The sequence below is a fragment of the Nomascus leucogenys genome, chromosome 6 (genome assembly GCF_006542625.1).
Source record: "Nomascus leucogenys isolate Asia chromosome 6, Asia_NLE_v1, whole genome shotgun sequence".
Lineage (NCBI taxonomy): Eukaryota > Metazoa > Chordata > Mammalia > Primates > Hylobatidae > Nomascus > Nomascus leucogenys.
Window position 1 is genome coordinate 83106512 of NC_044386.1, and position 23669 is coordinate 83130180.

The 23669-nt window shown below is 49.8% G+C and overlaps 1 protein-coding gene across 2 annotated transcripts in view; it reads right to left on the reverse strand.

The window, feature by feature from the left end:
• Nucleotides 1-15280: 15280 nt before the first annotated feature.
• Nucleotides 15281-23669, reverse strand: part of DAPK2 (death associated protein kinase 2) — a 139998-nt gene continuing 131609 nt past the window's right edge. Inside the window, exons 10-12 of one of the 2 annotated variants that reach the window (XM_003267091.4) lie at nucleotides 20327-20416; nucleotides 20126-20209; nucleotides 15281-16840 (exon numbers count right to left, since the gene is read on the reverse strand). In XM_003267091.4, the coding sequence (XP_003267139.1) occupies nucleotides 16760-16840; nucleotides 20126-20209; nucleotides 20327-20416 (255 nt within the window). In that variant the 3' untranslated portion in view covers nucleotides 15281-16759. Of the gene's footprint in view, nucleotides 16841-20125; nucleotides 20210-20326; nucleotides 20417-23669 lie in introns of those variants that run through there. The other variant, XM_012507255.2, reaches the window with a different exon arrangement.

A 23669-nucleotide genomic window follows, 5' to 3' on the forward strand; every position in this document is an offset into this window, starting at 1 on the left:
CTTCTATATAGTCAGAGAAGCAGGATCACTTGAAAGCTGAATGGGATCAGCCTAATGACCAGAGGTGTTGAGACAGCCTTGTGCAAGCAAGAATTAAGAATGCCATGCAAGCGTTTATCATTAACACTGAAGGACGAAACACACGAGGCACACAAACCTGGCGCCTTAGACTGTGAAACATTCCTAAAACCACAGCTGGAGATTGCCTAATCAAAAATCAAGTGAATTTGTCAAGTAAGGGTTATGGCCAGGATATTCATATTCCTACCAAATCAGTAGCTATTGCTTGTTAATATTTTTTGTTTTATCTATGTTTTGATAGAAAGCAAATGAATATATTGTTCATATTGTTTCTTTGGTTAAAATCTGTTTATTTTGCTTGTTTTGTTAAATATACAATTGGCCCTTGAACAATAAGTTTTTTGTTTTGTTTTTGTTTTTTTAAAGACAGGGTCTTGCTTTGTTGCCTAGGCTGCAGTGCAATGGCGTGATCTCAGCTCACTGCAGCCTCCCCCTCCCGGCCTCCTGGGTTCAAGCAATTCTCATGCCTCAGCCTCCCAAGTAGCTGGGACTACAGGTGTGCACCACCACGCTAGCTAATTTTTGCATTTTTAGTAGGACAGAGTTTCACTGTGTTGGCCAGGCTGGTCTCGAACTCCTGACCTCATGTGATCCACTTGCCTCAGCCTCCCAAACTGCTGGGATTACAGGTATGAGCCATGGCCCTGGCCTTATATACCTTTTTATACTTTACATTTTTTGAACCATGTGAATGTTTTACCAATGTAGAAAATTAACACCATTTTTAAATAATAACAGTTTCCCAGAATCCAATCCAAAATATCAAACCAGACACTCTGGGCCCATGTATTTTTTAAAAAGTGTCCTAGGAATCTCTTAGGGGAATCCTGGCCTGTCATGGAGGATCCCTAAGAACCTACTGAGCCTTAGATCCAGCAGTCAAGGTCCCATCCCTTGCAGCGCCACCTGGTGGCCTTAGTTACCAAGCAGCCCTCAGAAAAATGTGTGTGGACGGCCAGCGAATGCAGACCAGGCCAAAGAGTAACATGGCACTGTGTCCACAGGCTGGGTGGGGCTGGCCCCAGCAGACCCAACATCGACCTCCAGGACTGCCTGTGTGGGTCCTGAGGGAAATGAGGCACAGGTCCTAAAGTTCTACAGCCTCTGTCCCAAAGAGCCACCCAGAGGCAGCCTGCAAGAGCGCACACCTGTGGACCTGAGTTCAAACCCTGGCTCCACCAACTACTAGCCTCATTATCTCATGCAGCATAACTTCTCAGGTCCTCTGTTTCCTCATCTGCAAAATGGAGACAAGTATAAGTCTGTAGACACATCTAGTATAATGCCTGTGCTCAACAGGAACTTGATTAATGCTCATTCTCTTCCCTTTTGTTACTTCTAGATAGCTTTACTCCCTGGCCCTAAAGAGCCTAGCTGGGCTCATGGGAGCTTCCTGTGGCCTGGGAGGGTTCAAGCATTGGAGAGACTGAGGAAGAAGAAATCCATATGCTTCTTGTCTTTCTAAACCCTCTCCCTCCTCCTTGCCCCTTCTTTAGCTAGCAAGGAATACATTTCAGGCCTGGCCGAGGTGGGGAGGGAGTTCAGGAAGTGGCTGCAGTTCCCACAAGCAGAGTCAGATGGGGTTCCAGTCCTGTGCTATAGGCCTGGGTCCTCCATCAATCAATCGAGTCTTTTGGCCTGGGAGCAAGGCCCAGTCCTTGCCCTCCCTCGGAGAGTGCATTACACTCAGGGAGAGCCAAATAGAACACAAATCACAGTGAATGTGCAGGGGACTAAGGGGACTGAGAGGCACTGATGAAGTTACTAAATTGACCATCTGCTCTTTCAGGTTGTGACACTATTTTATTCCTGATAAAAATGCAACCCTTTAGTTTAGATTAGCATCTCTGCTTCCCTCCTAGGTCTTCTGGAAGATGGCAGAACCCAAGAGAGATGAGACATTATAAAAACATAGACAAGACATTGAAACATTTTTGTTCGAAGCTGTAGAAAGGAATGTTCAGAGGACAGAGCAGAGCACTCCTAGAAGAGGTGACTGCTGGGTTCCAGACCCCCTGGCAGTGGGAAGACACCAGCCTGGCCAGAGGAGAGCCTCCCAAAGGGAAACTGGGAGATACTGAGATCACCTGGGTCACAATTCTGCTCTTTGTACCCATGACAGCAGAGGACCTCCAAGAAGTCAGATGCTGGGAGAACAGAGTCCTAACCTTAGGCATTACCCGATACACAGGTGAGGAAACTGAGGACCAGCAAGGGGAGGTGCTCGCCTCAGTCCCATGTGAGTTGATGGATGACCCTGACCTGGACTTCAAGTCTCCTGAGCCCCATTGCATGGTGCAAAGCACTCAGTTTTTGGAGCCAGGCAGAACTGAATTTGAACCCAAACTCCCCTGCTACTTTGCTAGCCGTTTGGTTTTAGAAAAGTCATCTACCTCTCTGAGCCTTGGTTTCCTGCCTTTGTAAAACAGACCAGAGCTCTTGCTCAGGAGTGTTGTCAGGACTAAAGATAATATGTGCAAGCCACCCGGCACATGGTAAGTGGGGATGCTACGATTATTGCTTCTCCTACGCAAACCACACCAGCCACAGACAGGCAGGAAGAGAGCTGGCTGCTGCAGCTCTCAGGCACAGCAGCTTTGCACTTGGTGGTGGTCATGGTAGGGGCATGGGGTTCTGGTTGAAGGAGCCAGATGTGTGGAAAGTAGAACATGCCTTGTGGCTGGGTAGTGAGGCTTCTTCACTAACTCCAGAGTTGCAGAGTATGCAGGCTGTGGGAGCCACACGCCCAGCCCACGGCATGCGGAAGCAAGAGGCATGACCCCTAATTCATATGAAGGGCCCTACCGATCACATGCTTTGCAGTCGCCAGAGTGGTTGCCAGGGGCAGAACCACTACAGGGGATCTTCCTTCCCCTTTTGCTCCAGGCTCCTCACTTACATGGCTATTTTTATCCTGTACTGTATGCTGTCAACAAGAAGGATGGTTGTTACAGCAGCAACCACATTCCGAGTGCAATGGAACGGGAACTTCACATGCATCAGCTCATTCCATTTCACCCTCACAGAAGCCCTGCAGGAGCATACTGTCATTCCCATTTTACAAGAGGGAGAACTGAGGCTCAGTTCCTTGCTAACAGTTACCCAGCCAAGAAGGTGCCAGAACTGGGATTCAGACCCTGACGTCCAGTCTAACTCCAAAGCCAGGGTTTCCACACCAGCACCTCCTGCCCAGGTATGATGCTTCTTTCTAGGCAAAGGAGGTTGATAGAGGCAGGGCCTACAGGTTATCATTATTATTATTGTTGTTGTTGTTTTAAAGATGGGTGTCTTGCTCTGTTGCCCAGGCTAAGTGCAGTGGCATGATCATAGCTCACTGCAGCCTCAGACTCCTGGGCTCAAGCAATCCTCCTGCCTGCAGGTTTTGAAGGCTGTAGCAGGACCAACTCCTGGGCAGGTGTGTTGGGAGTAGGGAGCCTCATTTGAACCCCAGAAAGTTTGCTCACGAGGCAGTTCTGAAAAAGTAGAGAGCACCACAGCAGAAACAGAGGAAGAGAATTGAAGGAGACATGAGGTTCACCTCCCAACAGCCGTTCCCCTTCTCTTAGCAATGACCAGTTTTCCTCCTTCCAGTTTCAGGGAGCTAACTCCACCCCAGGCACTAAGGCCTTGGGTCTCAGGCCTAAACAAATCACCCCCATCCATCCCTCAGCCTCCGTGACTGGTCCATGGATAGGGCGTGTGGATCAATAAGACACGGGGAGGGGCTCGCTGGGGTCTTCAGAAAGCAGCTGCCCCACTTTTCTGAGCAAGCTTCCATAGGCAGGCTTGCTGTCTGGTGTTTAACAGCTCAGTGAACGTGGTAAAGTCACTCTCCTCACCATCCCCCGTATGTGTTGAAGGCAGCTGGGGTGATAAATAAAAAGTCTCCTGTTTTAAAAACCCCCACCTGTAGGAAAGCTGGGAGGCTGCAGTGCCCTGAAATCACCCCACAGAGGCCAGAGCCTGGCTGAGTCACCACAGCCTCTCCTCCGATTCCTGACCCAGAGGAGCCACAAGGGCGCCCAGGCCAGGACTCTGGGTATTTTCAGCTTCCAGCAGCATCAGCAGGGTCAGAGAGGCCTCAGCCATATTGTATTTCATGTGACCGAGGCGCCTGGCCAGCGACATGGCCATGGAGAGCCAGCCTTGTGTTCTTGTCACTGGCCTGGGCCCACCTCCTTTTCTGCTCTGGTCTCCAGAGCCTGGTCACAGCAGAGGCATGTGGTAAGGGCTCCTGCCAGGCACTGCAGGCACCAGAAATGGGTGACAAGAGGGACAGGCAACTTTAGCTACTACAAAGTCCTCAAGGATGGGCTTCAGGGATGTTGGGAACTCCACCCTTCACCCGTTCCCTTCATAAACAACCTGAGCAGTACGTCTTCCTGGGCAGTGTTAGGGCAGGGTGTCCGACCATCCCAGTTTGCCCTGGACTCTCCTGGTTTTAGCACTGAAAATCCCATGTCCCATGATACCTCTCAGGTCCCAGGCAAGCTCAGACATTTGGTTACTGTAGTTGGGAGCGTTGTTAGTGATATCTCCTCCCATGCTCGGGTCCATCCTCCAGCTGTGATTCCTTTTTGAGGATGCAGCAGCACCTGAGGCCTCTTCCAGGCTCCCCCCACCTCCCCTCTCTCTCCCTCAGCTCTCAGGGTTGTTTTTCTAAAGCAGCACATCAGAATCACCTGGAGGGCCTACTAAAGCACCCTCAGAGTTTCTGATCCAGGAGGTCTGGGAGGCAGCTGGAGAATTTGCATTTCTAAGTTCCCAGGTGACCCTAATGCTGCTGGCCAGGGACCACACTTTGAGAACCACTGATCTTAGCCACAGCTCTGATAAAGTCTCACAAAACCTCTAAACCCTCCCCATAGCTTGCTGAATAAAGGCCTAAGCCTGGGTTGAAGCCCCTCTTTATCTAGCCCCCTTCCCCACCGCAGCAGGCCCCACCCCAACAGGGTGCCCTGCGTCCCCAGGGGATGCCTTGCTCTCTCCCACCTCTGTGTCTTTGCTCAAGCTGTTCCTGGCCTGGACTCTGCAGCACCCTCCACCCATGTGAATCCTCTTCTCTGTGAAGCCCACTCAAATGCTACTTCCTCTGGAGGCCTGCCTGGGCCCCCATCCCTTGGAACAAAGGACTCTTTCCTCAGCTCCCAGCTTAGTGCCTATTTCATCCTTGTCACTGCACTGTGGATTCCTTGAGGACGTGAACTATCTTTTCCCATCTTTGTCTATATATTTGCTAAACAGATATGACCCCAGAAGACAGAACCAGGACAATGGATGGATCTGCAGGGAGGCAGACTTGAGCTCAACCAGAGAAAGAACTTGTAACAACATGAACAGTTTGACACCAGCCCTTAAGCGTCCTGCCAAGAGATCCTGAGCTCCCTGTCACCTCTGGGCATCTTCAGTGGTGTTGGACGAGCATCTGAAACCCCTGCTTAGACAAAGTACTGACTACCTCAATGTCGCTCCTGGGCCCCTCTCTCCCCAGGAGAACCTGACCCCCCATCAAACCCGCTGCCCAGCATGCCAGACCCACAAGGCCCCACAGGCTGGCTGGACCTTACTGGAGACCAGTGATCACAGCAAGTGTGACATTTTGTCAGTGGCCTTCACTGTCTGAATACAAGGAATGACCAGTGGTGACACCCTCCTGCTCCAGGCCAGCCTCCCTGCCTTCCTCTGATCACCGCCTCCCCAGAAGGACCAACCCCACCTCGATGCACTCACATTGCCTTTCCTTACCTCGTCCATACCTCACGTGGCCAGGGAAAGCAGCTCATCTATGGGCAAGCTGAATATCTACAGGTGCACTCCCAGCTCGGGCTCCTTAGGAACAGGAATATCCTCCTGTAGTATATTCTCCAGTGCCTTGCACCATGCTGGGTGCATGTAAATGCTCAGATGTGCGTTTCCCTTCGATGTCCTGCTGGAACCCTTCCCTCACACGTGGTGCTCTCCCAGGTGTGCTCCAGCGGGCAAATGCCCTCCTCACCCCTCCCCATCTGATCTTAGGAAAGAATCTGTGAAACCCATTCCAACCAAGAAGCCTGGGACTGAGGCTTTCTGCCCCTGCCATCCCTGGGGAAACGTTACTGTGTAAATCCGATAAGCGTGAAAGCCTTGCTTGATTGCATGGCAGCTAAGCATACTATGTGTAGTGGTGGTGTTTATTTGTTGCTTGGTTGGTTTGGAGAGGAAGGAGAAGGATTTTCCAGAGTCTAGACTCTTATGGCTTTGTGGGGCTTTCCGGGGTCAGCATTGATTGTGAAATTTTGGTGAGCTTGGCAATTTGTATCATTTAAGAAAATCTGCCCGGGCTTCCTCCCCCACCAGGAAGTGTCCCATCAGTTCCAAAGCCCTCAGCTTAGTTATTGGAAAGGCCTGAGAAAGCCACGACCCAGCGGACCCAGCTAGGGAACACCTGGGTCTCATTTCACCTTCTGCCAACCTCTAGGTCTTACGAGCATTCCTGTTTCCGCTCCTTCCCTGGGCTGCTTGAGGTCATGACCTTCTGAAAGAATGCAGGGTCAGCCAGCCCGGCTGAAATTTCCCCTCCGTGGGTGTGAAAGGCGATACGTCCAACTGTGAACACACAGGGCCCACATCCTTATGACTCAGCAGATGTGGCTGTCCTCAACCACATCGCCCAGAATGTCACTCTGACCTGCCTCAGAGGTCTGACAGCAGAATAGATTCTGCAAAGCCTGGGCCCAGAAGGCACTTTCTCCATGAGTCCTTTTGGACAAGACACATTCACCCAGACACACGCTCAGATGCACACACACACACACACAGACACATCCACTACAGAGACAGATGTGCACACACTGATACCCAAACATACCCCAAACGCAGACACACAGACATGCACAGACACCCACATACACAGAGACACTCAGACACCCAACACACACATGCACACACAGGCCCCCAGACACTCAGATACACACATAAAGACATCCACATCCAGACACATCCACATACATCCACACATCCCACAGAGACATGTCCACAACGGGTGCCTAGGTATGCCCAGAAACACAGATACCCAAATACAGCCAGACGTACACACACACACACAGACTCCTCCAGAGAACTCAGGAAGAATCAGATCTGTCCTGTATGCCTGACCTTGAATGCCTCTGCCAACCCCAACAGATGGCCACTGGCTCTCCGACAGGGCCCTCTGGTCTCTGACCAAGAACAAGGGTCACAATGGACAGAGAAGGGGAAAATGGTAGAACTACTAATTCACCACCGTGCAGTTAACCCCCAGAAAAGAAGTCTCATTCTTTCATTTAATTGGTAGCTTTCCAAAGTTCAGCCACGAGAAGGCATAAGGACAAGCAATCAGAATACTAACCCATAACTTCCTGTCCCTTCTTTTAGCACCCATCCTTTACGGCCAAATTAAAGTCCACCTTGTTCATATAGTCCTCCAGATTCCCAGAGTTAGAAACCGCAGCTTCTCCCATGCGCCCCTCATATCATGCTTCTTGGTCTGTCTCTTTTTTTTTTTTTTTTGAGATGGAGTTTCACTATTGTTGCCCAGGCTGGAGTGCAATGGTGCCATCTTGGCTCACTGCAACCTCTGCCTCCTGGGTTCAAGCGATTCACCTGCCTCAGCTTCCCAAGTAGCTGGGATTACAGGTGCCCGCCACCATGCCCAGCTAGTTTTTGTATTTTTATTAGAAACAGGGTTTCATCATATTGGCCAGGCTGGTCTCGAACTCCTGACCTCAGGTGATCCACCCGCCTCAGCCTCCCAAAGTGATGGGATTACAGATGTGAGCCACCGCGCCCAGCCCACCAATGATTTTTTTTTTTTTTTTTAAAGACTAATTGAGTACCAACTGCTCTGTTCACAGCTTTCCTTTTTTTCTTTCTTTAAGAGACAGGTCTCACTGCAGTGACTATTCACACATACAATCATAGTTTGCAATGTAGCCTCCAACTCCTGGACCCAAGCAGTCCTCTCACCTCAGCCTCCCAAGTGGCTGGGACTACAGGTGCACCACTGTCCCCAGCTGACAGCTTTAAGGTGAGTGCGGTGGCCCTGTCAGTCCACGCCTGCCAAAGGAATCAGTGGAGACAAAAAGAAGGAGCAAATTCAAACTTTCCTCCTTTTGCCCTCTCTCCTGTGTGGGTTCAGGTTCTTCAGGAAGCAGATGCCAAGATGGGATGAGAAGTGCTGGAGACCTGGGGTGGGGGATGAGGAACGCCTATGAAGGATAAAGGTGAAAGGAAACAGGAGTAGGCAACGGAGAGCTTTCAGGCCATGATGTAGGTGTGACATCTAAGGAAGGAGGGTGGGAAGGAAGGAGGGCTGGCTAGGAAGTGCCTCTGATGGCAGAGCGACCCAGAGAAGGGCTCAGCCAGGTGATGAGCAGTCCAGGGGCAAAGATTAGAAGGGTCCCACGCTGGGCAGGAATGGCCTGGTTCGAGTACCCACCGCCTGTCTCCCATCCCACCATGCTCAATCACTGGCCAAAAGCAGCCTACGGAGAGCGAAGGCCCTGTGACTACTCTGAGAATGCTCCGAGAATACCTGGGCTGGGATTTTTATTCCCCTTTTAAGGAGGTAGAACATACCCCCGCCCCTCCCAGCCCTGCCTCCTCAAACATCGCCTCCTCTTGGAGTTTGCGTAAGGACGTGGGTCTGAGGACAACTTCCAAGGCCAACGAGGCTGAGTTTGCCAGCTCATGCTCCAGGTGCCTTCATGTCTCTTTGGACTTAAACCCAGAGGCTAGAACAGCATTTGAAAAGTCAGCTGGCACTTAGCAAACTAATACAACACCCTGAAGGGGTGGCAGTTGGGGGCCAGCCGTGAACAGCACTCCTTGCTGCGGGTTCTCTCTTGAAGGCACTTCCGGGGCTGCCATACTTCTTATCTCCTTCCCTCCTTCCCTCGTTCCCTCCTTCATTCCCTCCCACCCTGCCTTTCCTCCTCAGATCTTCATACCATCTGCCAGGCACCAGCACATTGTGGAGCCCCATAAATGAACTGACACAGTCCTTCCCTTCAAAGAGCTCCCATCCAGAGCTTCCTCTCGCACCCACAGACGGGAAGCTTGCACGACCTTCCGTCAGGCTGCCCAGCCCTTCCGGACAGATCTTCCAAGCACCTCCACCACCCTCTCTCTTGCCAGCCAGCCCAGAGACAAACACTCAGTGCCTGCTCACAGGGGCAAAGTGTGTAAATAAGTGAAGCAGCCAAAACGATGAAACTCTGGCTATTTGAAGTGTATTTCTAAGTTTCAATGGCAACATAGTTCTTCCCAGCTTCTTCTTTTTTTTTTTTCTTTTTGAGACAGAGTTTCGCTCTTCTTGCCCAGGCTGGAGTGCAGTGGTGCAATCTCAGCTCCCTGCAACCTCTACCTCCCGAGTTCAAGCGATTCTTCTGCTTCAGCCTCCTGAGTAGCTGGGATGACAGGCGCCCGCCAACATGCCTGGATAATTTTTTTATTTTTAGTAAAGACAGTGTTTCACCATGTTGGCCAGGCTGGTCTCGAACTTCTGACCTCAGGTGATCTGTTCACCTCAGCCTCCCAAAGTGCTGGGATTATAGGTGTGAGCCACTGTGCCCAGGCTTCCCAGCTTCTTTCTTACCTTAACCCCCTATGCACCTCACTTTTATCCACTACTGTCTTGAAATTAACGAATACTTGTTGGGATGCATCATAAAATAATATTTCATCTATAAAAACTGGAGTGAAAAAGGCAGATATACACCAACCACAGCAGAGTTACAGTGTGGCAATTTTTTTTTTTTTTTTTTTTTTTTTGAGACGGAGTCTCACTCTGTCACCCAGGCTGGAGTACAGTGGCATGATCTCGGCTCACTTCAACCCCCACCTCCAGGGTTCAAGCAATTCTCCTGCCTCAGCCTCCTGAGTAGCTGGGCTTAGCGGCGTGCGCCACCATGCGTAAGAGGTGAACTACAATATCTCTATGAAGGAAAAGTCAGGCCCTGGACTCCACAGACAATCAACTCCTGAGTAAGAAAAGAGGCAGGGTGTCCAATGCCCAAGGGTGCCTGGAATATAAAGCCTACAAACATGCTTCTCTCTGCCCTGCTGGTGGTTTGGCACACCTGACCTCATAAACCAAAGATAGTCTGTGCCAGGCTGGGCCCATAGCTCCATCTCCCAGGGGTATTCAGAAGCTGGATGTAAAACAGGAAGGCAAAGTACTTACTTTTTTTTAAATGAAGAATTAGATAGATTCACATCAGCGTATGGGCTGAATTAGGTCCCCACCAAATTCACATTCGGAAGCCCTAACCCTCAGTACCTCTGAATGTGACTGTATTTATAGAGACAGCCTTCGAAGAGGTGATTAAGTTAAAATGAGGCTGTAAGGGCCCTAATCCAATCTGACAAGGGTCCTTCTAAGAAGAGGAAATGTGGGCACACGGGGGCACCAGGGACGCACATCCACTGAGGGACCACCATGTGAAGAGGCAGCAAGGAGGCGGCCGTCTGCCAGCCAAGGAGAGAGGCCTCAGGAGAAACTGATCTTGCTGACACCTTGGTCTTGGACATCTAGTCTCCACAATTGTGAGAAAATTAACTTCCGTTGTTTAAGCCACCCAGTCTGTGATATTTGGTTATGGCATCCTTAACAAACTAATACAACACTCAAAATAAGAAAATGGGGTAGGGGCAAATAGTCAAGTCCCGCACTTAGTTCTTTAAAGAGTTGTTACAGGCTTTGTCTTTTCATTCAGAACCTGTATTGGGTGCCGAATGAAAAGACAAAGAGCAGGCCAGGTGCAGTGGCTCACGCCTGTAATCCCAGAACTTTGGGAGGTCGAGGCGGGCGGATCACGAGGTCAGGAGATCGAGACCATCCTGGTTAACATGGTGAAACCCCATATCTAATAAAAATAGAAAAAATTAACCGGGTGTGGTAGCGGGCACCTGTAGTCCCAACTACTCGGGAGGCTGAGGCAGGAGAATGGCGTGAACCTGGGAGGAGAAGCTTGCAGTGAGCCGAGATCACGTCATTGCACTCCAGCCTGGGTGCGAGACTCAGTCTCAAAAAAAAAAAAAAAAGAGTTGTTACACGCTTTGTCTTTTCATTCAGAACCTGTGTTAGGGTGCTAAATGAAAAGACAAAGGAGGAGTATACTGTCCTCCCAGCTTCCTGACTCCCAGCAGGCCCTCTCGGAGGGGTGAGAGGAAGACAGGCAGCTGAGAGGCCCCTCACTGAGAGCCTCCAGCATCAACGTGATGCTTTCTCCTATGTTTAAACCACTGCTGAGAGTCTGAGAGGTAAGAGGTGCACTGATCTCCAGGAGCCCTCCACCCAGAGTCTAGGTAAGCAGTGTTGAGTCTCACTATTGGCCATGGTTGACTAACTTCTACATTTCTCGGAGTTGCTCTTATTGGGGTGGTATGCTGACTGCTTTGAACAAAGGAGACTGAAAGGCCCCAGAGGAAAACTAAGGTCTCTCTCTGACCTTCTCCTTCCCACCCCTCTTTTTCCTCCCTAGGGCAGGGAGGAGCTCCCTCTGAAGTTCCCACCTCTTGACTGAGGAATGGTCTTCCAAAAGGAATGGAATTGTCTCAAACCCCTTCCCTAGGAATCTCATCAAACAACCAGGGAATATTAATAACCACAAAGAGATTAAAAGTCATCACCACCCCCAGACAGGCTATTGCCTATTCTGGAGGGAGTTCCAAAACAACTGATTACCTGAGGGACTTGTATTTGCATAAGACAGCTTCATTCTCTGTGCAGTTCTTCCCCTTTCCTTCCCATAACTTATCACCACCTCCCCCAAAAGCCTCAAGGCTCTATTCCTTTATGCTGTAAAAACTTCAACTATTGGGTCCCTCTCTGGAGCCTCATTCTTCTATGAGGCTCCTGTGTACAGGCACAAAATTAAAATGGTTTTTTTCCTGTAAATCTGTCTATTGTCAATTTATTTCAGAAGCGACTGTTACGGAATCTTCAGAGGAAGTTGGAGCTTCCTTACACTCTTTATGCCTGTGGTGCGAGAGTGTAACTAAATTGCGTAAAAACACATTCCTTGTGCTTGCCAAGACCTTCAAAGTTGACAAAGCTCATTTACAAAATTGGTTTCAACAAGGCACTCATGACAAGTAACACCGATGTCACCATTTCACAGATTAGAAAACTGAGGCCCAGAAAGGTTGAATGACAAAGCTAAGTTCCAACAGCTGCAAAGTGGCAGGACTTAGCCCAGGCTTTCTGGATCTGAGTGGTAAAATATAATAAGGACTGTTAAGAACTGGAAAAGGGAATTGAGGGATGGTGTAGGATCTCCCTGGCTCAATTCCAAAATGAGACAAAGAAACCCAAGTGCAATCCCATTCAGGAGCAGGATAATGGCCCAGCTGACTTTTCAAATGCTGTTCTGGCCTCTGGGTTTAAATCCAAAGAGACATGAAGGCACCAGAGCATGAGCTGGCAAACTCAGCCTCGTCGGCCTTGGAAGTTGTCCTCAGGCCCATGTTCTTACGCAAACTCCCAGGGGAGGCGATGTTTGAAGAGGCAGGGCTGGGAGGGGCAGAAGATATTTCCTACCCCTTCTCTTTAAAAGGGGAATAAAGGCCCGGCGCACACCTGTGGTCGCAGCACCCTGGGAGGCCGAGGCCGGCAGATCAGAAGGTCAAGAGGTCGAGACCATCCTGGCCAACATGGTGAAACCCCGTTTCTACTAAAAATACAAAAATTAGCTGGGCGTGGCGGCGCACACCTGTAGTCCCAGCTACTAGGGAGGCTGAGGCAGGGAATCGCTTGAACCCGAGAGGCGGAGGTTGCAGTGAGCCGAGATTGCCCCATTGCATTCCAGCCTGGGCGACAGAGCGAGACTCCATCTAAAAAAAAAAAAAAATATATATATATATATATATATATATAACAAATTTAAAAATAAATAAATAAAAATAAATAAATAAAAGGGAAATAAAAATTCCATCCAAGTCAGGATGAAATCAAGTTGGGGATACATGTGAATGTATAAAAAGTTGGGGAATCTATGGAAGGAAAGTTCTCCAATCCTGTGCCAGATAAAATTCCCTGTGAGATATGAGTCCTCAAGTTAGCTCTTTCACATGTACTTACTTTGATTGTCTGTGGAGTCCAGGGCCTGACTTTTCCTTCATGGAGATGTTATAGTTCACCTCTTACAGTATGGCCTTCATTTGCTTCCAAAACAAGGTTTTCAGCAAATAAATATGCGAAGGGAAAAGGCAAATGCAATCTAAGATTTGGAGTCAGGAAAGCTAGTGAGATTGACATCGAAATGCAACACACTAAAATATTTATATGGATATTTGTGAAATATTAATGCAGCATCCAACACTCACATAAGCACACACTCTGGGGCAGGAACCCTCCAGACCTCTTGAAAGAATTGCATTTGAACCGCCGTGGCTTTCATCACTGGAATGTTCCATTTGCCTCTGAGAACGCTGTGGTCTCTTTCAGCCCTGTAAGTGTCAGCTGGTCAACACATCCTTCTTCAGAGCCAACAGAACACATGTGGTGCCCAGGGCCAGCTGCTGCGCTCATCCTCACACCTGGGGGCCGCAGTCGTCTGCTAGCAGAGGCCGCAGGCACTGGGCCCCTGTCTGGGAGGCGCATGGGTGCCTGGCTTCTGGCTGCTGGTCCTCAAAGTCATCCTCAAAGGATTGTGCATCCTCAAAGCCCCCCTCTGCCCACTGCCTGGCCCTGTGCTTCCCAAGGGCTTCTGGGAAACATAGCAGGTGCCATCCAACACCAGAAAGCTGGGCTAAGAAGACTCAGTCAGCAGTGCTTTATATAACCTGGATGAGAAGAGGGCCAGGAGGAGAGATGGGCATGATGGAGTCCTGGTTTCCCAGGGCTTAGAGAACGTGGACCCCTTTAGGGCAGGGTCTGTGTCTGTCCTGCTCTGTTCCAACCCAGCATCTAGAACAGTGCCAAGCATACAGCAGGAGCCCGATGAATACTGGTTCCCTGACTGCCTTGCAGCCTGTGGGGGTGGGCCACTGAGATGCCCCCATCCAGGGGCAGTGTCCTTTACTGTGAAAGATGGGCAGAAGCAAGTGTGTCAATTTCTTCCATTTCCAAGAATGAAGGATGAGGCAGGCCACAGTCAAGAATAGATGAGACTCGCTAACAATGAGGCAAAGCAAACGGTTCATCCTTTCCTGAAAGGTCCACTGCAGTTTATCAGCTGAAGAAATGAGCACTGTTACTAGGGGCCAGAAAGTCTGGGCTTTCATTAGATATTTTCACAAATTTGATGTGTGAAGCACTAGTCACTTCCTCTCTCTGTGCATCGGTTTCCTCTTCAGTGGTTGGGTTAGACAAGTTGCAAAAGGCTCTCTGATCAAGACTGGGTTTGTCAAAGGTCTTCCCTGCTCTCCTTCCTAGCAGGAGGGCAGCCCCCCCCTTTACCATAACCGACTTCCTAGGAGCTCCCAGTGAGCCCTGTTCCAGAACACGCCCTGCTGATTTATGCAACCAACCATAGCCAAGAGCCCCTCGCAGGCCCAGGGCCCTTGCCCACAATCGGCAGCTCTTGGCCTCTGCTATCCTCCCAGGGTGGAGGGAGGCACAGGACTGTTTCTGCCTGAGATCTGGGGAAGCTCAAGAAGTCCAGGTCGGCTGCTAAGATTTCTGCAACCAGCTCGCGGGCTCACTCCACTTCTGGCTGGACACTTTTCTGAAACTAGGTTGCCTTGCTGTTCCTGTGGGGCCATTTTGCTCTGGAACCATCAACTGGCTGCTGACAAAGGGAACTGGGACCTCTTTCCCCAGCACCCTTTCAATAATATTTTTCCCCCTCTCTCCTTCCTGGCTCACTTCCTCAGCTCAGTTTCCTCACCTTCCAAACCTTCTCTTTCAGCCTCTTCCCATGTACTTTCTCAACCTCCTGGCCTCGCCCTGACTTTATTTCTGACGTCCGTGGGTCGTCTCTTGAGTGCTGCTCAGCGACACTGTTCTTTTGGCCTGAAAAGCAGGGCCCATATTTCGATGCCATTGAGTGAGAGCTTCCCTTGCCATTTCCACCGGAGGGGCCGGGTCATCCGTCTCTTTTTCCTCTCCCTTCTCGCTGTGGATCCTTCTTTGCTCTTCTCCACCCACATCGTTAGGAATTCTCCTGCCCCCATCTTGGCTGTACTTGGCAGGTGTATATTTTGCTAGGGCCGCCATAATAAAGTACCACAGACTGGGTGGCTTAAAAGACAGAAGTTTATTTTCTTACAATTTTTGAGGCCAGAGTCTAAGATTGAGGTGTCAGCAGGGTTGGTTTCCTCTGAGGCCCCCTGCTTAGTTTGTTGATGGCTATTCCCCCTCCCACTCCTGGGCCTTCATGTGGTCTTTCCTGCATGTCTTAACCTCCCCTTCTTATAAGGACCACCAACTTATATTGCATCGGGGCCCGCACCAGTGAGCTCATTTTAAGTGCATTGCTAAAGACCCCATCTCCAAATACAGTGATATTCTGTGGTACCGAGGGTTAAGACTTCAACATAGGAATTTTAGGGAGACACACTCAGCCTCTAACAGCAGGAGTGGTGGCAGTGAGGCAGAGGGAGCATGGGCATACTCGTCTCTGGCAACTTTTTTTTTTTTGGATACAGTCTCTCTCTGTCACCCAGGCTGGAGTGCAGTGGCGTGATCTCAGCTCACTGCAGCCTCGACCTTCTGGGCTTAAGCAATGCTCTCGCCTCAGCCCCTGGAGTAGCTAGGACACCAGGTGCCTACCACTACACCTGGCTAATTTTTTGTATTTTTTTGTAGAGACTGGGTTTTGCCATGTTGCCCAGGGTGGTCTTCAACTCCTGAGCTCAAGCAATTCCCCTGCCTCGGACTGCCAAAGCACAGGGATTATAGGCGTGAGCCACCACTCCCAGTCTCTGGGTGGATTCTCTTGAACTGGACTCCTTCCGGTTAGGGAAGCAAGGAGGAGGCAGGCCCACTGCAGGCCTGCAGGGACGGTTCAGGAGGACCTTCTGAGATTCTGCCCACTCAGCACCCCACTGGGTGCCCCCCCAGAGTCACAGGCACACGGGCTAAAGGAAATCAGATGGGGGTAGCCCTAAAAGAAGCCAAGCATCTGGTAAACCAGAAGTTTAATAAAAATGAGCAAAATTACAACATGGCGGGCCAGCAATGGGCTGCTTCAGGTCCGGGGTGTTCGTCAGCCTAACGTCCTGGTTTCCGTGGTTCTGGGAGGTCACAGGATTGGTCCCTCACACCCAAGGTTCACTTTCCTCAATCACCCTCTTCCCAATGGGGAGGATTCTGTCTCCATGGTGTAATTTTTGGCCAGGCTGGTTCTGAACCCCCTCAGCCTGTGAGGAAGGCTGTCTGAATCTGGCCTTCACCCCGTGATGATGAGGATGTCCTTTATATTGTTTTCCTAAGTCCACACCCCCACCCCAGGCTCTGAGGATGGCAGACAGGGGAAAGCCCACTTTATGGAGAATTAAGAGCTTTGGGAATGCCAGAGCCTCCTCCACAGGAGACAGCCACAGCTCCCAGCATCTCCTGGCTCGCCTGCAAGCTCTTCTGAATCCTGTGGGCCCATCTCTCTTGCGAAGTGCTCAGGACGCCCGGGTGCTGGTACTGAGCTGGGTCCAAGGGTCTGTACAGAAGGGAGCCCCGCTGGGCCCAGACCTCCCTGGCGGCCACTGCAGGTCGGGCCAGTTAGGAGGTGCTGCTCCTCCTCCGAGGGTGGAGGGCTTTCCTCCTGGCAATGTCCTCCTCAGTGTCACTCTCACAGTTCCTCTGCAGAAAAAAAAGAGAAAGAGGTCCAGGGCAGGAGGATCATGAGATGCCAGGAATGGGGCTGTGCTCGGCAACCTGGGTTGATTCACCTGGACCAGGGGACTGCAAGCCAGGGAGGCGGGTGGTGAAAGCAAGCCTGTTGATCCATCCAGGGGCTGGGGGAGGGGAGGGATCTGAAATGAGGCCAGACCAACTGCTTTGAGGAAGGACACTACCAGGAGGAAGGAAAGCAGCAGGGCATCTAAGGGAAACCAGACATCAGGAGAGGCCAAATTATAATAAAGAAAATTACATCTAGTTCCCCTTGTGGCTGCCACGTAATCAAGGCCACTTGGCTGGGTGGTCTGTGGCTGCTGGTTCTCCTGAGCTCGGCCTAGAGAGGCTGGAGGATGGGCGTAAGCCACAGGGTCCTCCTCATGCTCTGACAGCCACCATCCCATGCCCCTTCTTCTTTGATGGGCTGCACCTTCAGCCACCTTGCCGACCAGTGTTTCCAGAGAAATGACTTCTGACCTCCATTTTTAAAAAAGAGGAAATGAGTATAAAGTACTGTCTGTCAGTTCCTACATGGCAAACCAGAGCTGAGGCAGCCACCCCGAGGCCATAATGTCTTTTCATCCAAGTCATGATGATCTAATGTAATTATAAAATTATTAAAAGAAGTACTAATCCACAGTGACTTCATTCCTAAAACATCTGTTGTCCAGTGTTCAATGCCAGTTGCTTCCTAAACAAAAGGACCTATCGTTACTCTTTTTTTTTTTTTTTTAAGGAAAGTCCCTTTGGGAAAACTGCATAACACATATCTGGGACCCAACCTTTTTCCACTTCTAGGATGAACCTTTGAGCTGATGGTGCTTGCTATTTGAGTAAAAAGAGTACTATTTAAGAATATTTGTACACAAACAAAAGTTTGGAAAGAAATTGACATTCTTTTTGGCTGGGTGCGGTGGCTCACACCTGTAATCCCAGCATTTTGGGAGGCCGAGGCGGGTAGATCACCTGAGGTCAGGGGTTCGAGACCAGCCCAGCCAACATGGCAAAATCCCATCTCCACTAAAAATACAAAAATTAGCCAGGCATGGTGGTGCAGGCCTGTAATCCCAGCTAGTCAGGAGGCTAAGGCAGGGAAATCGTTTGAACCCGGGAGGCAGAGGTTGCAGTGAGCTGAGATGGTGCCACTGCACTGCAGCCTGGGAGACAGAGTGAGACTCTGTCTCAAAAAAAAATTGACATTCTTCTCAATTACTCTGGTCTTCTCTCCCCAGAGATTGCATTTGTCGGGGAAGCAGGGCCAGTGGCTTAGCCTGTGAGGCATGCCCACCATCTGCCACTCATCCTCCCAGGGCCTTTTCCCCTTCCTCCAGCCTGAGCCAGCTGGAAATCCAAGGTCAAGATCAACTTTAGCCAAATACATCCTAGACCAAGCCCGGCTATAACAATAAAAATAACTCAAGCTCTGCTGAATAGCAACCTTTTAGCTTGAGTCAGAGCCAAACAGTAAAAAAATAAGCTGGGTAAAGTCTGCTTGTCATTATCAGGGATTCTCAGAGGGAGAGCAGTCCAATCCCCTGTATAGAGATGAGGAAAGCAGCCAGAGCAGGCACAGGGCTTGGCCAAAGCCACACAGTTGTTCGGGGCCTCTGGGCCATAAATCCTCAAGTGCTGGCAAGAGATCATGCTGAAGAGAGAAGACCCCAGGCTGTGTGGAGGGAGTGGGGACAGCAGGGCTGTCCTGGGTCTAGCCGTGCACCATGAGGCTACTCAGCCCTCTTAGGCACCCACCTCCCAGTTGCTCCCTAAGCAGGGCATCCCCTTCTGTCCTGACCTGTGCCATCCCAGACACTCCTGAGCACCCTACATCACACTCCATAAGCGGGGGGAGGGGCTGTCCAGGGAACCCTTACCAACTGCATTTTAAAGTCTACAGGAGGAATTTTTAATTTTTAAATTTAATTTTCTTTAGAGTTAGGGTCATGCTCTGTCGCCCAGGCTGCAATGCAGTGGTGTGATCATAATTCACTGTAACTTTTAACTCCTGGGCTCAAGTGATCCTCCCACCTCAGCTCCCTGAGTAGCTAGGACTATAGGTGCATGTCACCATATCTGGCAAATTTTTTTGTTTGTTTGTTTTTGTTCTGTAGAGTCAGGGTCTCACTATGTTGCCTAGGCTGGTCTTTAACTCCTGGCCTCAAATGAACCTCCCGCCTCAGCCACCCAAAGTGCTGGGATTATAGGTACGAACCACTACTGCCAGCCTACAGGAGGGTTTTAAACAACAACAATAATTGCTAACACTTGCTGAGCACTTACATACCAGGCTTTAAGAATATGTCATTATTGGCCTGGCATGGTGGCTCATGCCTGTAATCCCAGCACTTTGGGAGGCCAAGACGGGCAGATCACCTGAAGTCGGGAGTTCGAGACCAGCCTGACCAACATGGAGAAACCCCATCTCTACTAAAAATACAAAATTAGCTGGGTGTGGTGGCACATGACTATAATCCCAGCTACTCAGGAGGCTGAGGCAGGGGAATGGCTTGAACCCAGGAGGCGGAGGTTGTGGTGAGCCGAGATCACTCCATTGCACGCCAGCCTGGGCAACAAGAGTGAAACTCAGTCTAAAAAAAAAAAGAAGAAGACTATGTCATTATTTAATCTTTAGGAACTATTATTAACCCTATTTTACAAATGATGAAATCTCAGCACAGAGAGGTTAAGTAATTTCCTCAAGGTCACACAGTAAGTGGCAGATTTGAATCCTGGTAGTCTGACTCCAGAGGCCACCCTCTTCACCAGTATATTCTGTTACAAGCTACTCCTTTTAAATGTATACAAAATGGCAATAAAGTAATCAAATATAAGATATTGTCTAAATATTATGATGATGGTAATCTGAAACAAAGCAAAAATAGAAATACGGAAAAAAGAATGTAAAGCTCCCATTCTAAAGCAGCTTTTGGGTTGTCAGAAATACATTTTGGGTCGTCTGTGGTCAGCCGGCAGCAGCGGTCCCTCTGAAGGCCCACCAGATCATCCTGGAGATCATCCAGGAGTTCATGCTGCCGCATCGGCGCTCCCCTCCCGGCACCACCCAGAGGTCCCCAGAACACAATCCTCTGAAGATCACACTTCAGCCTTCAGGGAAGAGGAGGGCTGGGCCAGCAGAACTGGCTGGAAACAGTGAACACCCACTTGCCTTGTGAGGGGAACGGGAACTCACCCATCCCTGAGCTCCAGGCTACCCCAGAATTCTGCCCAAGAAGAGGGCATGCATTTACCCACCAGGTCCTCATCCGGCCTCAGGTGCACCTTCTTCATCAGCGAGCGGGTGAGGTGGTTGCACAGGGACACGATGCTGAAGGAGAGCTGAGGGAGGCAGAGGAAAGGAACGCCCAGGTGAGAACCTGCATGGAGACCCTGGAGAGCCAGAAACCCCGCCCAAGCCCCCCGCCCTCCACCGGGCCGCCCCACCCCTGGACACACCTTCCACCGCCTGCGGACATACTGCTTCCTGAAGTTCTCCAGATTGACCACAGACTCCCTGCGCACCATGGCTTGCTGGTTATCCACTGGCTGAGAAACAAAGCAGAGCATGGCAGGTGATGCTGGGCTTCAGACAGCAGCCACCCTCCTCGCCGAAGAACCCCCACCCACCGCATGCCCACTGCCCTTGGCTTGACCCTGGCATCTCCCCGCCAGGCGGGGGCACACCGTGGGAGCATCACAGTCAGGGCAACAGCTACACATGTCTCAGCTGTTCAGGAGATGCCTCTCAGCTACTATTACCACGGCCTGACACACACGCAGCCTTGGCTGGAGGATCAGCAGCTCCTGAAGGGGAACAGCAGGAGGCAGGCCCTCTGGTCGCACATCACTTTGGGGAGAGGGTCATTTCACAGCAGTCTGGGATGCCCTCTGGGCACTGGGGTGATTCTGGGCTTAGCAAAACAAATGCCTTGTTGGTAGACAAGGGGAATTCCATTAAAAAATAAATGGAAGGAAATAAGGGCTTTGATGAAAGTGGATGTGCAGTTGCTTTTCACAGCCTGGCAGTCAAAGCTCAGCTTAAACTTTCACTTCTCCAAGAAGCTTGGGATGGCTTCTCTGAGCCTCAGTTTCCCCATCTGTAATATGAGGATAATAATATCATGTCACAGGGTTGTTAAGGATTATATGATCATGCATATAAAAAGTGCTTAGCCCAGCACCACTCAATAAATAGTAATAAGTTATTGTGAGCTTTCCTGCCTTCTCCATTCCCTCTTCAACACCCCCCTTTTGTAAAATAAGGTTTTCTGAAATCAAGAGATAGGTTTCAGGGGTTCTGTGAACAAAATGTGCCTATATATCCATACAAAGGAATATTAGTCAGAAATACTATTCATAAAAAATTGAGTCCAATACATTTTACAACATGGATGAACCTTAAAAACACTATGTTAAATGAAAAAAGCCAGACACAAAAGGCTACCTGCTGTATGATTCAATTTATATAAAATGTCCAGAACAGACATATCCGTAGAAGCAAAGCAGATGGGTAGCTGCCAGGGGCTAGGCAAAGGGGAGAACAGGGAATGGCTACTAAAGGGTGACATTTCTTCCTGGGGTAATGTAAACGTCTGGAATTAGATAGTGATAATGGTTACACAACCTTGTGAGTATACTAAAAACCACTGAATTGTACATTTTAAAATGGTGAATTTTATGATATATAAATTATAACTCAATTTTTAAAATTCAGTGTGTATGTACAAACATGCATTTCTTTGGAGGAGAGTCGATAGCTTTCATCGATTCTCAAAGGCCCCTATGACCTTAAGAAAATGAACTGCCTAGAATGATTCCAAAGGTCATGGGCAGCTCTGATTTTCTCTCTGCTCTGACAGCCTTCCTGCTGCAATGCCTCATTCACCTGGTGAATGCTAAGTGAGGGAGCCTATTGATTCCCAAGCGTGGGTCTTGTCTCCTAACCATGCTCGCAGCACACCTCCACGCTTGATTTTTCATCATGGTAATCAGGGACCGGAAGAAAGCCAGTGCACACTGCTGGCCACACTGCTCTGGAGCTGGCAGCCTCTGGCAGGAGGTCCATCCCATGGCAGCCCCTGCTGCCCGTCCCCCTGGAAGGCCTTCAGGTATTTCAAAGCCCAATTCAGACATGATCTCCTCCAAGACAAATTCCAGAAAATCATGTCTCCCTCCCTGACATGAACAAAGCACATGTGTGCTCCTTTATGAAGTCCAGCACGTCTCAGATCCAGCCTTGCAGAGGAATCACCCCACTCCTGGAAAATGACTGGAGGACACAGACTTTCTTCCTGTCTATGTCAATGCCCCGCCCCACTCTCTCCCCAACCCGGGACCTACAACAGTGAGTGCTTAATAGTTGTGTGGTTAAGTCATTTCCCTGAGCTGTTGGAGAGACAAGTTGGAATGAAATCCCAGGACCTGGGACCTACTCACTCCCACTGATGAGGGGCCCAGGTCACCTGGTCAGCCAAGTCACAACACCTTGAAAGGGTGTCAGGGCACAAAGGCCCCCCATGGCTCTGCCCAGGAGTCAGTAGGATGTAGAGCTCCAGGGGCAGGGGTGGGGTGACCTGGAGCTGGAGGGGGAGTGCATGCAACCTGGAAGTGGATGGGAGATGAGAAAACCAGGGGCTATTCACCCTCCGAAACTGAAGCACAGTGCTTTTGGGCCAAAGAGTGCAGAAGGAAAGAGAGGAGGGGAAGGAGAAAGACAAGGAATGGGAAGAGAAAAGGACAAGGCTGCTGGAGGAACCACCAGGCCATGTCCAGCCCTCTAGATCCTGTCTTTAACTGTCTGTCACCCACTCTGTACACCTGCAAGCCCAGCCTTGGGTCTAGTCCCCCTGGAAGGGAGGCACAAAAGTGGATGGAGGGTGACCAATCTGTCCTGAAGACCTTGGCTTTTCCCTTCTCCAAGCCTTCCAGTGGCTTCCCCGTGCCCTCTATACATCCCTACGAGCTCATGGAGACCCTCAAGGCCTGCACCCTCCACCCTGATTTTCTACCTCTCTCCTTCCTGTCCATTTGGCTCCCATTGCATAGGTCCACTTGCTGGTCTGTGAATCCAAAGTCTCCGGGTCTTTGCCCTTGCTCTCTCCTATACTCACTTTACCACTTTGTTCAAGTCTTTGCTCAAATGTTATCTCCTAAGGGAAGCCTTCCTTGACCACCCTATATAAAGTAGCAACCCAACTTCCCCCATGATTCACTATGACGGGGCACTAAATCTTCATTACATGTGGTGCTACCCAATATTCTATTCTGTATTTATTCACATTCACTCCTCAGCATCCTTGGAGATTTGGTTCTAGGACTGCCGCAGATACCAAAATCCATGGATGCTCAAGTCCCTTATTATAAAATGGTGTGGTATTTGCATATAACCTACACATACCTTCCCCTAATGCTTTAAATCATCTCTAGATTACTTATAATAGCAAATATGATGTAAATGCTACGTAAATAGTTGTCACACTGTATTATTTGCATTTATTATTGTAATGTTATTTTTATTTTTACTTTTTGCATATTTTTCATCTGTGGTTGACTGAATCTGAGGATGTGGAACTTGCAGGTAGGGAGGGCTGACTGCTTGTTTTTTGTCAGTCCTCTCTCCCTCACACCTCCAAGCTCCTAGAATCTCCTTTCCAAGGTGCTTAGCACCCTCTCCAACCCATCAACCATTTCTAAGTCTAACTTCACTGATGTCTGCAATTCCCCTGGGCATGAATGACCTTTGAGTCTAACCCTCACAGGGGCACTTGTACCTCACAAGGAGAGTTTGCTGAGATGGGAT